This window comes from Tursiops truncatus, chromosome 20 (genome assembly GCF_011762595.2).
Source record: "Tursiops truncatus isolate mTurTru1 chromosome 20, mTurTru1.mat.Y, whole genome shotgun sequence".
NCBI classification, from domain to species: domain Eukaryota; kingdom Metazoa; phylum Chordata; class Mammalia; order Artiodactyla; family Delphinidae; genus Tursiops; species Tursiops truncatus.
In genome coordinates this window covers 46,117,677-46,134,633 of record NC_047053.1, presented here as the reverse complement: position 1 = coordinate 46,134,633, position 16,957 = coordinate 46,117,677, and the positions used below count along the sequence as shown (strand labels likewise).

General features: G+C 51.6%; 1 protein-coding gene across 7 annotated transcripts in view; it reads right to left on the bottom strand.

The window, feature by feature from the left end:
* CSNK1D (casein kinase 1 delta) overlaps positions 1 to 16,957 on the bottom strand; it is a 37,378-nt gene that overhangs the window by 5,730 nt on the left and 14,691 nt on the right. For 5 of the 7 annotated variants that reach the window (XM_033847444.2, XM_033847446.2, XM_033847445.2 and 2 more), the window contains 6 exons: positions 8,042 to 8,190; positions 7,561 to 7,789; positions 7,068 to 7,238; positions 6,444 to 6,592; positions 4,284 to 4,455; positions 3,558 to 3,697 (listed from right to left, as the gene is read on the bottom strand). In XM_033847444.2, coding sequence (XP_033703335.1) covers positions 3,558 to 3,697; positions 4,284 to 4,455; positions 6,444 to 6,592; positions 7,068 to 7,238; positions 7,561 to 7,789; positions 8,042 to 8,190 — 1,010 coding nt within the window. Of the gene's footprint in view, positions 1 to 465; positions 531 to 3,557; positions 3,698 to 4,283; positions 4,456 to 6,443; positions 6,593 to 7,067; positions 7,239 to 7,560; positions 7,790 to 8,041; positions 8,191 to 16,957 lie in introns of all 7 variants that reach the window. The other 2 variants (XM_033847447.2, XM_033847449.2) reach the window with 1 other exon arrangement.

Below are 16,957 nucleotides of genomic sequence, written 5' to 3'. Positions count from 1 at the left end.
AGTGCTAAAGGAAGAGAGATGACAAAGCCGGGACAGCAGGGACCATCAGGAGTGTCTCACGCAGCAAGAGTGCAAGAGCCCCTGCCAAGCGCGGCCCCCACAGCCAGCATGACACGACACACGTCCAGCGACCGACCTGGAACCACGCGGCCCCGAACCTTCTGAGGCCCCTGGGGCCACTGGAGCCGAGACTGGGCTCCTGCTCCCCACGCCGGCTCCCAACTGGAGACCACAGCAAAGGCCAAAGGCCAACAGACAGGATTCTGGGGTCACCCCAGACTGGACAGCCCACCACAGCTGCTCTAGAATCCACGTGAGGAGAGGACCTGGGCCAGGGGCCTTGCTCTACCTGGGGCACCTGGCATGCAAGCCCGACCCCCTGCGTGCTCCCTCAGGTCGGCGAGCGGGCGGCAGCTCCCACCCCGCCCGGCGCCTGCTGAGGAGCCCCGCCGTGAGCACACTCACCCAGTGCTGCCTTCCGACGGGGAGACGTGCAGCTACTTGCCGTGATGTTCGAAAGGAATGCTATTCTGAGGTGGGGGGAAAAGACAGCTGTTGGTAAGGGTTACGCTGGCCGGACCAGCACGTGAGGCCCTCCTGTTTCCGCAAGCACTGCCTCGCCTTGCCTCAACCAGGTCCATGACCACTGGCCAGGGCCGCTCGAGGGGACCCAGGGACACAGGAGCTCAGTCTCGCCTCTCGAGAGTGGCCCCTGGACATGCAGCCGCTGCTGCTCCTTGAGGACGGATCTGTCAATGGGGCCAACAAGGGAGACCCTTCCCAACTCTCACGTAGTAAGAAAACTGGATGCCCAGACGGCAGCCCCTCCATCAGCTCTCGGGACCAGCAGCTCCCCAAGGCCTGTGCTTGGCAGGTGGAGAGGACACCACCTCCCTGTGACTAAAGGACTGGACACATTTCCTCACTGACACAAGGAAGAGGACACGGTTGTGGACCTTACTTGGGGCGCAGGAATTAAAACGAGTAAGCCTGAAGGAAAAACTGGCACCACGGACCAGCATCACGTTCTACCAATAGCACTGGATGGAGGAGGCCCTCCTCACAAAGAGAAACATGACAAACAGGTTCATCCACCAGGAGCCCTTCAGTCTTCACATTATTCCAGCTGGAGAGGCCAGATTCGCAGGCCGGGGTCAGGGATGTGGGGACTGTGGTCCCTGGAGAAGCACGTGGGGGCGAGGAGGAACGGCCAGGACAAGCAACACACATGTCACGCCCTCCCACCTCCAGCTGGACAGGGTCGGCAGGGCCCTCCCCCAAGCAGGCGGGCGGCTCTGGGCACTTCTGAGCTGAGGATGAGCTACTCCTTTGCACTCGGTGCATTGGCACAGGACGCAACCTCTCCTCTTCGAGCGGCAAAGAGGAAGTGGGTAGGAAGCAGCCCCCGCCGGGCCACAGGAAGGCCACTCTGTGCACACGTGGGTCTGTGCACACGTGGTGCCGCCCCCTGGACTGGTGTGTCACTGCCCCTACCTGCATCGTATCTTTGCGGGGGAGGGCGATGAATGGAGGCCACAGAGTTGTAAAAGCTGGAGCAACTCTGACCACGCCCTTGGTGGACAAGAGCCTTTCAGAGTCTCTTAGGAAGAGCGCCTGGAGGATGACCAGAAAAACCCAAAGGACCGAGCTGTCCCCAGGATGGAGGCCCCCGGGGACACGCCCTCAGGGGCTTTGTCCTCAACATGAAGATCCTAAGGAAACCCCCAGGGTGACTAGAGTGCTTCTTTTGGGAGAGGATACCCCCAAATCGAATCTCTTCAGAGACTCCCCGCAGTGCTCAGGCCCACATGACACTTCTTCGTATGGAAAGCAGAGAGAGAACCAGAGAACAAAGACACGTGATTTTGAGGACAGACCCTGGAGCTGCGTGTGGTCAACGCTCATGGGTCGGTGGCCTGAGGGGTGGACACAAGCCGGAGAAGAGGCTAGACTAGGACCCATAACTACCCGGCACCCTCAGAACCCTCTACCTCTGCCGTTTCCCTCAACGATCCTCAGAGCAAAAGACATTTTCTTGTGTTAAAAAAAAAAAGTTAAGCCTGTCCCTTCCTTGGTCCTTGATGGCTGAGGTGTTCCAGGGCCCTCAGCCAGGCCCACTTGGCCAGGGGCAGCAAAACACCTTCCAGGACCTGCTCCCAGCTGCTGGCTCATGCGTTCCAGGGCTCATGGAAGAAACACGTTAAGCCCTTTCCGTGTCTTGTGGTCACAGAGGAGGGGTGTGGGGCCGGGAGCCCTAAGAGGCCCAATCTCATCACTCTGGCCAGACCCGCTGAGCCCCACAGTTCAAACGACCTGCGTCTTCAGCCTTTTTGAGAGAAAATTACCATATAAGAACCCATTTCTAGTAGAATTACTAGTAAATTAGAAGTGTTTGCTAAAAATACTATTTCACTTGATTAAAGAAAACTGGTCAGGAGCACTTCCTCTGCCTGGGCACACCTTGCTCCTCTGCCAGGAGACCAGCTGGACACCACAGGACCGAGGTTCTGGGCAATTCTCACAGACCCTGTGCCCTCCTGATCAACGTGCTCAATCCACCACATTCAGCAACAAGCTACACCTACTGCCCAGCAAGCACAGGGGGAGGGCAGGGCGCTAAATGTAAACCTGAGGCATCGTGGTGAAGCAGACGGATGCTGCCCCAGTACCTGGCCAGGACCTGGGCTTCGGCCATTCCTGAACTCACCACCTGCCCACCCAGCAGACGCCACCGGGTAGTCCCGGCCCCCACAGGACCCCTGCCCACCCCCACTGCCCATGGGAGGAGACCCTGAAAGCTAGTTGAGGAAAAACGTCCGCAAGCAGGTAAAGAGCTGCTCTGCTGAGGGAGGCGCGTCAGTGAGACAGAAAAACAGCAAGGAAAGCCAGACGGGGAAGACGACGTGGGTGGAGGAGGCCCCGGGGCCAGGCCCTGCACCTCTGAGCACACTCGCCTTGCCAGAGAGAAGACAAACGTCAGAAGGGGCATCAGAAGACAGGAACGCACAGTACGTCGCCAAGTGCTGGGCATGACACTGCAGAGTGACCGCCGGCAATATGCCACGCCCCACCCCCCCCCCGGGTTCTCTGCTGGGGGAGCACCTGACCAACGAGAACGAGGACAGAGTCCCAAAGGCTGGAGGTGCCCACGACAAACGGCGTGAGCAGGCTGGCGTTTCCAGTCTACCCAGGGAAGACGGCCAAGCCTCCAAAGCTGGCTGGGGGCTGGGGGCCACACGGAGGGCAGCTGGAGAGAAAAGGTCCCGTGGCACATCCCAGCACAATTGCGGGGGTGGGGGCTGGATGTAGAGCCCTTACCCCACAAAGCTTGTCACAGAGGCTCTCAACCAACGGGCCAAACTGCGAGGGGCACAACATTCCCCCAATGGTTAAAACACCCAAAAATGGGGAGAAAGGAAGGCAGGAAAGAAGGAAAGCCTTCGAAACTATCATCCCACTCTGCCTGGAGCCCGTAAGACCAGACCAAACATGGAGAAGCCAGAGGCCTGCAGCGCCCAGCCTGGGTGAGATCAGGCGCCGGCCCGCGGGGCGCGTACCTGTGAGGTGGACATGCGGGAGGTATCTTGCCGGCCCGTGAGGTCGGACGAGGAGATGTTGACTGGGGCACCGCGGTGCAGCCGCATACTCACTTTCCGCTCTCTTTCCATGCCGGACACGGGCCTAGGAGAGGTGTTCGCTGGAGGAGAGGGAGACAGGGGCGAGTGTGAGGCCTTGGAATGCAGCCCCACGCTCCAGCACGGGGTCTCTCCTTGGGAACCACGTCTAACAAGGACCCTCGGCTGCCTCGGTGTCGGGCACAGGACAGGCTATTGTACCCTAAGACTAGGCCGGCACCACAGGCTCTGCTGATGCCCCGGGAGCGAAGCACCAGGTGTCCAGTGGGAGGGCAGCCGGGGCCTCTGCCTACAACACTTGTCTCGACAGGCAAGGAAGAGGCTGGAGAGGTTTGTGGTGGAGGATGTCGTGCCATGAGAAGGACAAGAGGCAAAGCAACAGAGCTCACAGGGAACACAATCCTTCTAGAGGCCAACGTCTGGGAAACACATTCCCGAAGGCACTGTCCCAGGGCGTTCCCTGGACTAACTTCGGAAATAAGAACTGGTCAGAGTAAGGATGCACATGTCTTCACCCATCAGGCACTCCTGCCTAGACCCCACGAGGTCACACACTGGAGTGTCCAGAGCAAGTGACACTCAAAACAGAACCCCCACTGCCTGCAGAGCAGGGGCCAGGGTGCAAGCTACAGCCCCGGGACCACTCACCAGTGTGTGAGGTAGGGGTGAGGGGGGTGGGAGGAGCCACCTCCTGTGTCCCCCTCAGCCGGCCCGAGGCCGTGGAAGGGAGGCCGCGTGTGGCTGGATTTCTGGAGTGTCTCAACCGCTCCTCTCGGTCCCGGCGTTCCCGCTCAGCATCGTCAGCCGCCCGGCTGGCTCCCTACAGAGGAAAGAGGGCGAGACCAGAACTGAACTGGGTTTGGTGAAAAACCACCTGAGGCACTTGGCTGCCACTCGAGAAAACACAGGGGCGTGTGGGACAGTCTGCCCGCAAAGCCGTTCACAGCCTCGCAGCAAGCCAGGCGCTCTTCCCTCTGGGTCCACGCATGGCCTGTCCCACAACCGTGGGAGAGCAGAACCAGGCTTCTCAGTCTCCTCTTCCCAGCACAGCAGAGGAAACCCCCACCCCATCGCCTCAGCACCCCCTCAGAACCCAGACACCAACGGCACCTCGCGGCCCTCTTCTCTGTGACCATTCACACGGGGATGGGAACCAGCCCAGGTCAGAGGTGGCCCAATGCGGCGACAGTTGGGGGAGTCTGCAAGGCAGGTGGGAGGGACAGCATTTGGTTGGCTGAGGGGTCCAACTGGAGCCCAGACGCCCGGGCCAGGCCCATGTCCTGTTGGTGCACTTGAAATAAGGAGGCCAGCAGCCAGGCTCATCCCGGGGGGCCATGTGGTGGGTACCGCCTAAGCTAAGCTAGTTACTCCCAGAACAAACAGCTAGTTACACTTTCAGTGAATATCACACCAGAAGCACGGGGACATTTGATTTTAAGTGGTAACGCTAAGATACCTGCCCTAGTAGAGGTCACATCCTAATTACCAGCGCTGTAAGGCAAGAGTCTGAAAACTGCAGCCCACGGGCCAAATGCAGCCACACCTGATCCTGCAAATATGGTTTTCTTGGCACAGTCACACCCACTCACTGCCGCACTGCTTGGGCAGCTCTCCAGTTACAACACAGAGTTGAGTGGTCGCACCGCTGTGCTGACGGCAAAGTTAAAATTATTGACTGTCTGGTCCTTTACAGAAGAGATTTGCTGAGCCCCTCGGAGGGATGACAATGTTAGAACAAAGAACTTATTAAAGTGGCTCTGGCAGGAGGCCCACCCTGATGTCCAGACTCCAGTAACCTGCGGCACCACTCCCAAAGGCTGTCCTTCGAAGGCCATCCTAACAGAGGGGCCTGGCACCAGGATGGCATGGGCGAGGTCCAGGGCAGGCTGGCTCTGCGGGCTGGCCCCCGCTCTGGGAGGCTGCAGCCCCCCACCCCTACCTGGTCCCTGTGTGAACACCCTTGCACCTGTTAAGGTCATGGGACAAGGCTTCCTGTTTTGCACCCTCTGAAGAGGAGGCTCTGCTCCTCCATCAGATTTTGTCACCCTAGAAACCAGCCCATTTTTGTTTTAAGCTCATAGAACACATTTTTAATGAAAGAGAAAGTGGAAATCAAAAAAAAACTGGAATTCTGGCCGTAGTGTTGGAGATTAAACAAACTCACACAACAGATGCAGGGACAGGCGGCCTGTTTTAGAGAGGAAAACGAATTAAAGTTCAAGCCCCTCCACCCCCAGCCCCCGCAGTGTGCGTGCACACAACACAGGCTCACACTTAATGAACGAACTGGGTGACAAAGGAAATCAACTGTAAGTCTAGCTCATCACAAGGCCAAACGCAGACCTAACACACAGCGCCTCCCAGGCCACCCACCCCCTTGGAGGCCGGGCCTCGGCACAGCCTGGTAGGGGGAGGAGGAGGGAAGTCTTCACCCAACCCGGCGACAGCCACACCCCGTTGACAAGGAACTCACAAGCCAGAGCAGCCACAATGTCCTTAGGATGGATGATGATGATGATAAAATGACCTCAGCGTCCTAAGTAAGAACCTTGGTCTGGGCAGACCTGCACTGTGGACATACCTCAGGCCCAGGAACCTCACAGCCCCGTTGCAGCCTTGAGGTGCCTTCTTCACTTGCCAACAGGCATCTGGCTTCTCAGAACCCCGCGTGCTCCCCGTGTGGCAGCCATGCCTCCTGAAGCCCCACCCCGTGTAGCTCCCAGGAAGGGACGGCAGCAGCTAGTGGCCTTCTGCTGACCGGCATGCCCCTTCCACGCTGAGCAGTCAGTGAGCTGGGGGCGCACTTACGAATTTGAGCATGTTCCAGTCGAACACGTAGTCATAGGAGAAACCCTGGCGATGGAACAGGTTCCTGAAGAGCTGTCTCAGGTATGAGTAGTCAGGCTTATCGTCAAAACGCAAGGAACGGCAAAAATTCAGGTATGTGGCGAATTCAGCTGTAAAACACCATGAAACTCAGAGGTAACCGGCAGTACCCCTGACTGGGAGCCAGCATGGCGTCTGTCCACAAAACCCTTGACCACTCCCAGCCACCCAAACAGAGGGTGTGAAAGCTGGAACCTGAAACACCGAGCATGCTTTGAGGAAAGAGGCTGAGAAAACTGAGCACACAGAGCATAAAAGAGTTTCATCTGAGGCATTTATCACAGGGGCAGTCCCACAAAAACAAAAGGAAAACTCCCTGAGTTTTACGGCTCAGGAAGGTAGAGGAGCGCCAGGGACAGAAGGTTGAGGCCAGTTAAAGGGCAGGCCACCTGCTCACTCTTCACCTCCCCAACCATGCAGGACATCAGTGGGGCCTTAGCAGCCAGCCTCTGGGGGACTTCCCTGGTCCCTTTCCCAGAGCCTCACAGGCCCCCATCCTCCCACAGAAACACAGGGTTGGCTTGCTGTCCACCTGAGGACACTCACAAGGGTAGCCTTTACACAACACCTCAATGGGAGTGGACATCTTCTTCTCACTGATCCTCTCATACTTCTGCCTCTTGGTAGCAGCCTTCAGGCCCTGCCAGGGCAGCGAGCCCAGGTTGAAGTACATGAGCACGTAGCCCAGAGACTCCAGGTCGTCCCTTCGAGATTGTTCTGGGGAGAGAGGACAGTGGGTCAAAGCGGCAAACACCCCGCTTCCTGGGGATGAACTCAGAGCCACAGGGAAGGACACCTGGATTCCTTGTTTCAGCACAAGTGCCCCTGCTGTGCTGTTCAGAGACGCACCGCCACCTATCAGGAGGCCCCAACACGTGCCTGTCTCCCCACACCCCACAAGGTAGGGTCTCCAGGCCCGGACACCAGCCTCTGCTACAAAGGTTTGATGCCAGCCTCCACACCCAACATGCTAACCACCCTCAGGGCCCCCAGGAGGCTGTAGGACAGCCGGGCCTGTGGCCGGGGCAGGAGGGCTCACCGATGCCGAGGTGCGTGTTGATGGAGGCATACCGCGCCGTCCCGGTGAGGTTCTTGTTCTCGCGGTAGGGGATGTGCTGGTGGGTGCGGGCGTCCCTGTACTTCTTGGCCAGCCCGAAGTCGATGATGTAGACCAGGTTGCCCTTCTTGCCTAGCCCCATGAGGAAGTTGTCCGGCTTCACGTCTCGGTGAATGAAGTTCTTCGAGTGAATGTACTCAATACGACTAATCTGCAGGTGGAGAAGCAAGGGTGAGAGGTTGAACCCCAGGCAGTAGCCTGGCGGAGGGAACCCGGGGAACTCAGGCCCACACGCAGATGCACCCTGCCCGCCAAGGGTCACTATCTTTCACAGTTAACGAGCTTCCATGTTCTCCCTGTGCACTATCAGCACAGCCCTGAAGGCCTCATCAGACTGATGAATCTAACCGAGCTTGTGCTGAGCACGCAGGCTGCCCTTCACTTGAGAAAAATGAAGTCTTACCATTTGGTCAGCAAGGAGCAGGACGGTTTTGAGACTGAACTTCCTAGAGCAAAAGTTGAAGAGGTCTTCCAGGCTGGGTCCTAACAGCTCCATCACCATGACGTTGTAGTCCCCCTCAGCCCCACACCACCGGATGGTGGGGATGCCCACTGCAAGAGAGCCCATGTCAGTCTGCCTCCCACGCACCTGCACTGAGGGCACCTGTGCCCACGACGCCAGCAGAGGACTGAGCAGGAGCAGTCAGAGGGTGGGAGGCCAACTTCACGGAAGGGGTGGGACAAGGGGCTCAGGAGGAGGAGCTGCGCTCCCTTCCATGCCCCCAGTCTTCCCGTAACTGACATCCTGCACCAGTGCAATGCTTAATTAGTGCTGATACACCGTCATTAACTAAGGTCCACACTATTCAGGTTTCCTCAGTTTTAACCTCATGCCTCCTGCTACTCCAGGACCTGTCTTGGACCCCACATGACATTTACTCACCACATCTCCTCTGGCTGCTCTTGGCCGGGATGGTCTCTCAGACTTTCCTGGTTTGAATGACCCCAATGGTTTGGAGGAGGGCTGGGCAGGGATGTGCAGACTGTCCCTCTGCTGGTTTGCCTGATTTTTTCTCGTTATTACTCTGGGCTTGGGGGAGGGAGACCACAGAGGGAAAGTGCCCTTCCCACCACATCCTGTCAGGGTCTGTGCTCTCAACACGACTCCTCACCGTGGCTGTGCCCTTAGTCACCTGGCTGAGGTGTGCCTGTCAGGTGTCTCTGCTGGGGAGTTCCTCTCTCTCCCCTTTCCATCCTGTTCTCTCTGCGGGGACGTCACCACGTGCAGCCCACACTTAAGGGGGGGTTTGGGCTCCCTCCCGGAGGGCACAGCCATTTATATATATGACTTGGAATGCTTCCACACAGATTTGTCTCTTCTCCCCGTTTACTTATTCGGTATTTTTTCCTATCAGTACGGACCCATGAGTGTCTATTTTATACTCTGGTCTGTACTCCAACACTATGTCACTCATTCTGTTGCTCCAAGCATCCCAGCCTTTGTTGCTCCTCCGTGGCTCCTGTGGCCCTTTAACACCCCATCACTGCAGGCTCTGTTTGTTTTGAGCACTGCCTTCCTTTCTGGCACTATAAGATCCTAAACAGGGCTTCCCTGGTGGCGCAGTGGTTGAGGGTCCGCCTGCCGATGCAGGGGACACGGGTTCGTGTCCCGGTCCGGGAGGATCCCACATGCCGCGGAGCGGCTGGGCCCGTGAGCCATGGCCGCTGGGCCTGCGCGTCCGGAGCCTGTGCTCCGCAGTGGGAGAGGCCACAGCAGTGAGAGGCCCGCGTACCGCAAAAACAAACAAACAAACAAAAAAACCAAAAAAAAAAAAAAAAGATCCTAAACAGTTTTAGTTTTGATATCAACGGGGCAAGTTTTCATTTTAAAATACATTTGCACATCACATGAGAACAAATTTAACAAATCGATAGGTTATAAGGCATAATGTAACAAAAGCCTGTGGCCCACCACACAGACCAGGGACATTCCCAGTAATTGCATCTACTTTTACTCCCCTTTCCTCCCACACCTGCACCCCCCAGACAACAAATACACAGGACTGTACCCCTTCCTTGTTTTTAGTAAAGTGAGAGTGTGAGCTATGAAATACTCCACTTGGAGAGGACAGCACACTTCATCTATTCTTCCCTCATCTGCACTGTTTAGGGTTGCTTTCCCCATTATAAACAGTGCTGCTAAATACATTCTTATGTATGTCCGCTGGTGAAAATTCTCACATGTGAAATTCTTGTTCTTAGCTAGTTTCTCCAGGTGTAGACCTAGAAACACAGGGTACAAATTATCTGACCATACAAGATAATGTCAAACTGTTTTCCAAAATAAATAACCCACTTTACAACCCCACCACAAATGAATGAGTTCCCGCTGGATGCAAGGTCTCGTCAGAGCTCTTAATTTCTATCAGTCAAGTGGTAGATGTAAAATGGTGTCTCACTGAACTCTCAATTTGGATCTTTTTTCATTATTTATTGGCATTACATGTTACCTCTTCTCTAAAATGTCTATGCATATCTTTGTCATTTTTTTTCTATCAGGGTGTTTTTTTCCTATTTATAGCAGTTCTTTTATAAATTCTGGCTATTAAACTATTATCTTTTTTATGTGAGGAAAATACCTTTTCTCAGTTAATGACATGTTTTTTATTTTCTTTTGGAGTCTTTTGATGAGAAGAGATACTAAATTTTAACAAACATGAATGTATCAATCTTTTCTTTTAAGAGTAATGTGTTTGGTATCTTACATAAGACACCCTTCCCAAACTCAGTCAGAAAGAGAGGCTTATTATATTAAGAGTACTTCTACTTCCAGCCAAGATGGAGTAATGGGGACCCAATTTACCCTCACATCCACAATAACCAAGAAGAGAAAAGAGAACAAAGAACATACAGAAAGACATAGGTTTTCTAAGACGCTGAACATGAGGCAATGAATGACACTGACACCTGAGACACGATGAGCCCAGACTGCCCAAGTCCTGCCTGAGAGTGTGAGCAGAGAAGCAAAAACTGAGCAGATGAAAGTAGCATCGTCTCATAACTAAGCTGAGGAAGAATTTGAGGATCATTAAAATACCCAGCACACAAGAGGGTAATTCAGTGTCTGGCATCCAAAGATTACCAGATATGCCAGGAAGCAGAAAACGTGATCCACATTGAGATCAACAGAAACTGAGTTAGAATCATTAGAGAAGGGCAATAAAAGTTACTATAAACTATAACTGTATTCCATGTCAAAAGAAGTTAAACAAAGGCACAACATGACAGAGATATAAAAGACCCAAATCGGGCTTCCCTGGTGGCACAGTGGTTGAGAGTCCGCCTGACGATGCAGGGGACACAGGTTCGTGCCCCAGTCCAGGAAGATCCCACATGCCGCAGAGCGGCTGGGCCCGTGAGCCATGGCCGCTGAGCCTGCGTGTCTGGAGCCTGTGCTCCGCAACGGGAGAGGCCACAACAGTGAGAGGCCCGTGTACCGCAAAAAAAAAAAAAAAAAAAAAAAAAAGACCCAAATCTAGGGACTTCCCTGGCTGTCCAGTGGTTAACACTCCACGCTTCCAATGCAGGGGGTGTGGGTTTGATCCCTGATCGAAGAACTAAAATTCCACATGCCGCGTGGTGCAGCCAAAAAAAAGAAAAGAAAAGACCCAAATTTAACTTTCAAAGATGAAAACTACAAAGTCTAAGAGGAAAACTACACTGGGTGTGTGATTAACAGCAGACCAGACACTGTAGGAGAAAAAACTCGTGAACTTGAAGGCACAGCAGTAGAAGCTACTGGAAAAGCCAACACGAGCTTCAGAGCTGTGGGACAACATCAAGGTACCCGCCGTCTGTAACTGGAGGAGAGAGGGGAGGAGGGGGACAGAGGACACACTGAAAGAAAGAGCTGAGAAAAACGACCCACAGATTCAGGAAACTCAACAGGCCCCAAGCATAAGTACCATAAAGAGCACAACATTGACATAGCTGACAGTCAAATCGCTCACTAGTGATAATACGAACACCTTGAAAGCAGCCAGAGAAAAAAGACACGTTAGAGCACAGTGGAGGAACATCTTCCAAGTGCTGAGAAAAGAACTGGCAATCTGCCGAAAAACACCTCAGCAGAGACAAAATGAAGACATTTTCAGATACAGAAAGTGTGACGAATCAATCACCAGCACTGTGACATATGTAAAAGGATGTCCTTCAGGCAGGAGGCAAATGATGCCACATGGAAGTCTGGGCCTACAAAAAGGAATGAAGGGGCTTCCCTGGTGGCGCAGTGGTTAAGAGTCTGCCTGCCGATGCATGGGACACGGGTTCGTGCCCCGGTCCGGGAGGATCCCACATGCCACGGAGCGGCTGGGCCCGTGAGCCATGGCCGCTGAGCCTGCGCGTCCAGAGCCTGTGCTCCGCAACGGGGGAGGCCACAACAGTGAGAGGCCTGCGTACCGCAAAAAAAAAACAAAAAACAAAAAAACCCAATAAGAAAAAGGAATGAAAAGCAATGAAAATAACAACACAAGTACATAAAAAATTATTTAAATTTAAAAGATATGACTGCTTAAACAAAAATAACAATGCACTGCAATACTTACAACATGTAAATATAAACACATGACACCATCACGCAGGCAGGTGGGCAGGTGGAAGCCCACAAGGTCAGGTTCCTCTGCATCCTGCTAAAGAGATGACAGACCCTAACCCAACCACTAAAGTAACAACAGAGAGATAGTGACAGAATTCAACAAAGGAGATCATCACAAGAAAAATCATTAAGAAATGTAAAAAATACTTGATTAATCCAAAATAAGGTAAAAAAGGAGGGAAATGAAACAAAGACCAGATGAGACAAAAACTAACAGCAAACCCAATCCTGTCATTAATCACACTGAATGTAAACACCGCAGGTAAGGCACACTTTCTCAGATTAGACAGAAAAGAAAGGACCAGCTATACTGCCCTGCCCACACCAAACACCCTTCAGATACAACTAGGTCACAAGGAGGACAGTGTATCACACCAACATCAGATAAGAGAGCAGAAGGGCTATGTCAGCATCAGACACAGTAGAATGTGTAGAGGAATACTTCCAGGGATATTACCAGTCATCTCACAGTGATAAAGGCATTGACTGATCAAGAAAACATTATTCTAAACATTCACACAGCTAACAAGAGAGCTTCAAAATACATGAGGCAATACTGCAAAGAGACAGAGACAAATCCACAATCTTACTAGAGACGTCAATCATCCCTCTCAGTAGATCACACTTTTTTTCTCAGGTACGCAAGGGGCATTTATCAAGACAAACCACATTCTTGACATAAAACAATAAAGCTAAAAAGGATTCAAGTTATACAATGTATGTTCTCAGAAGACAGTGGAATTCAATTAGAAATAAACAACAGCTCTCTGTAAAATCCCCAAATATCTGGAAGCTAAATAATACAGTTCAAAATAACCCATGGATCAAGGAAGAAATCAAAAGGGGAATCAGCATCTGAACTACATGAAAATGAAAACTTATCAGGATTTGAGATGCTGCTATGGTAGGGGGAAAATTTATAGCCGCGAAATGTCTATACTACAGAAAACAGATCAATGATCTCAGCTTCCACCTTAAGAAAATACTTAATTAAACCCTAAGCAAACAGAAGTGAAATAAAAGATCACAGCAGAAACTAATGAAACAGAAAACAGAGAAACAACAGAGAAAATGACAGAGACCAAAGCTGTTTCTCTGAGAAGATTGTTGATAAATCTCTAATCAGACTGATCAGGGAAAAAATAGAGAAGGCACAAATTACCAACATCAAGAATGAGAGGGAATTCCCTGGCGGTCCAGTGGTTAGGACTCTGAGCTTTCACTGCCGAGGGCCCAGGTTCGATCGCTGGTCAGGGGAACTAAGATCCCACAAGCCGCATGGCGCGGCCAGGGAAAAAAAAAAAAAAAGAATGAGAGGTAACATCACTGGATTCTACAAATATTAGAAGTCTAGTAGGGAAATGTTATAAACAGCTTTATACCAATACATTCAATAACTTAGATAAAACAAACAAGTTATTTGAAAGACTCAAACCACCAAAGCCCTTGTATGCTGCTGGTGGGAACTAAGTACAAGCAGTCTGGCAGTTTCTTAAAGAGGAAAAACATTTGCTTACTTTTGGTTCAGCCATTCTACTCCAAGTCACTTACTCAGGAGAGAAAGAAATGAACGTCCATATGAATATCTACACAAAAGTTCATAGCAGCTTTGTGTGGAGTACCTGAAACCTGGAACCAACCCAAATGAACAGGTGCAGGGACAAAGAAACTACCCACACAAGGGAGTACTTCTCAGCAATAAAAAGGAGTAGCCATTGATACACACACAAAATCTCAGAAAAAGAACACACAGTACTACTCCCTGCACAGGAAACTTTGGGAAATGCAAACTAACCTATAGCAACAGAAGCAGATGACAGAGGGCGGGGGTAGAGGAACCACAAAAGGACCCAACAAACTTGAAGGGCGATGGATGTGTTCGCCGCCTTGATTATAGCAATGGTTTCATGAGAGGACACAGGCAAAACTTCTCAAATCACACACTCAAAACACATGCAGTTTGATTCACCTCAATAACGCTGATTTAAACAAATCAAAATGTTTTAGTCTTCCTCTTCACACTGAAGTCACCTGATCCACCTGAAAGTGGAGTTTGGGGTGAGGGGAGGCAGGACTCCCAGAGACCTCAGCACCGCGTGTTCACAAGGCCCCCCACACTGACCGTAACACCTCTTCCTCTGAAGTCAGAGTTCTGTGGCCACGAGGGTCTTTGTGTCCGGAGTGTGGGTGGCACAACACTGCAGGTGACCACACGTGACACTCCAAAGATGGACACAGTCCACACTCACATTTCCCCAACTGCATGTCCAGTAACGTCCTTCAGGCTAGTCCCCCTGCCCAGGGTACAATCTAGGACCATGCACCACCATGTTTAAGTCTGGAACAGTTTTTCAATCTTCCATCACAGAGACATATTTGAAGAGTTCAGGTCAATTTTGAACTGTCCTAAATTTGATTTGCCTGATTGCTGGTTCTGATCACCTGTCAGATGGAAATCTGCCAGATTTCTCCACCAAAAGGTACTTTTCTCTGTTATTGTAAGGTTTTTTTGGCCGCAATGCGGCACACGTGGGATCTCAGTTCCCCAACCTGGGATTGAACCTGGGCCCTCAGCAGTGAAAGAGCAGTCCTAACAACTAGGCCGCCGGGGAATTCCCGTCTTTGTTATTAATAAGTAATCTGTGGATGAAGCTTTGAGGGTAGTGTCAATACTTAAGTTGTACGTTTGCATCCACCTTTGATTACCGTCTAAACCAATCAATAATAAGTGCCCACAAAGTGGTGACTTTCCATTTCTGATTGTTCCTTCTGCCTCTCTGTGAAGCTTAATGTGTGTGTGTGTGTGTCATCGTGGACTCAAGAATTCTCCTCCCCTCCTCCATGTGTTATGTAAATTTAAGGATTATTTGTTCTAGTTCTGTGAAAAATGTCATGGGTAATTTGATAGGGACCACATTCACTCTGTAGATTGCTTTGGGTAGTATGGCCATTTTAATGATATTCATTCTTCCAATCCAAGAGCATGGTATATCTTTCCATTTCTTTAAATCATCTTCAATTTCCTTTATCAACGTTTTACAGTTCTCAGCATATAAGTCTTTCACCCTCCTTGGTTAGGTTTATTCCTAAGTATTTTATACTTTTTGATGTAATTTTAAAAGGGGTTGTCTTTTTACCTTCCCTTTCTGATATTTCATTGTTGGTATAAAGAAATGCAACAGATTTCTGTATGCTACTCTTAGATCCTGCTACCTTTCTGAATTCGTTATCATTTCTAGCAGTCTTTGTGTGGAGTCCATATATAGAGTTTTATATATATATACATATATATGTATATAGTATCATGTCATCTGCACATAATGACAATTTTACCTCTTCCCTATCAATCTGGATATCTTTTATTTCTTTTTCTTGTCCAACTACCGTGGCTAGGACTTCCAATACTATATTGAACAGAAATGGTGAGAGTTTCCTCCATGTGCTATAATCCATTGTTCATTTTGAGGCTTCAACTGTCCCAAATTGGGGCAACAGATGCCACTTCAAGCTCTCTCCCGTGTCCTGTGGACTCATGCCCGTCAGTGTCCGAGCACTTCTTTCCTTTCAGCCACATGCTCCAGATTCGCCTTCCTTCTTCCTGCCTCGCCCTGGAATCTGGGCTCCTCTCGGTGGGGAGTGATACTAGAAGCCCAGCACCCAATTGGGTGCTGGGTCGTCACTAGCGCTTTCTGTGAGTGTGGCATTTGCACCTCAGTCAACCTGGCCCTTCGCTGCTCTGCGGATCCATCAGCCTGTCCCTGGGAGGAGAGCCCTGCTGGACTCTGACTGGAATCCCCTGAGCAGCTCTGGGAGACATCTTGCTGAGTCTTCCTCTCCATGAACAGAATATCTCCACTTGCTTGAGTCCTCATCAGCGTTCTCCAATGAAGTTTAAAAATTTTCTGCATGCAGGTCACACCTGGCTTAGGATTTATTCCTCTATACTTACAGTACTTTAAGAATGAAACTTTGGCTTCTAGACTCCTCTGGGGCCAGCAGCCACCTGACCAGGGATCTGGGCTCCGCTACTGTGGGCTCTGTGTCCAAGAGCTGCTTGCAGGCAGCTGTTCCAAGGAGCCAGCAGAGCTGCTGTGCGGTACTGGCACCTCAAAGTGGGTCACCATGCACCTGGTTCAGCTTCCTATCCACGACCACTGGGGTCACACTTGGCCTACAAGTGGATGTCTTTGAGCCCCAGAGTCAGCTGCACACAGAGGGCTTCCAGAGCTTGAAGGAGGGAGACGCAGTGGAGTTGACCTTTCAGAAGTCCCCCAAGGGCCTGGAGTCTCTCCAGTTACCAGTCATGGTGGGTGTTCTGTGTGGGGAGTGAGAAGCACCAGAGGGCAGAATTGAGCCACAGTGGGTGGCGCTTTTCGCGATCACAAGATTTGAGGAACACAGTGGCAAAAGCAGGGAAAGGGTGGGTAGGGGCACTGCCACCCCTATCACGGCATCCACCCACTTCCCTCTTGGCAGGGGGAGGGGTGAGACAGAGGAACCCCAACCATGCTCCGTGCAAGTGCTCGAGGGCATGGGGGAAATCCCTCCAGAACCCGCTTACTTATCGGTCTCCACCCCCAAATTTCCAGCTTTTGAAAGTGGCCAGGATAGGGAAGTGTTTTCCTTTTAAAGGCTATGTAATAATAACACTTCCTGTGTCAGAGTGAGAAGACTGAGCACAAGACCAAAGCACAAACCACTGCTCTCTGGGAGAGTCTCTCAGGG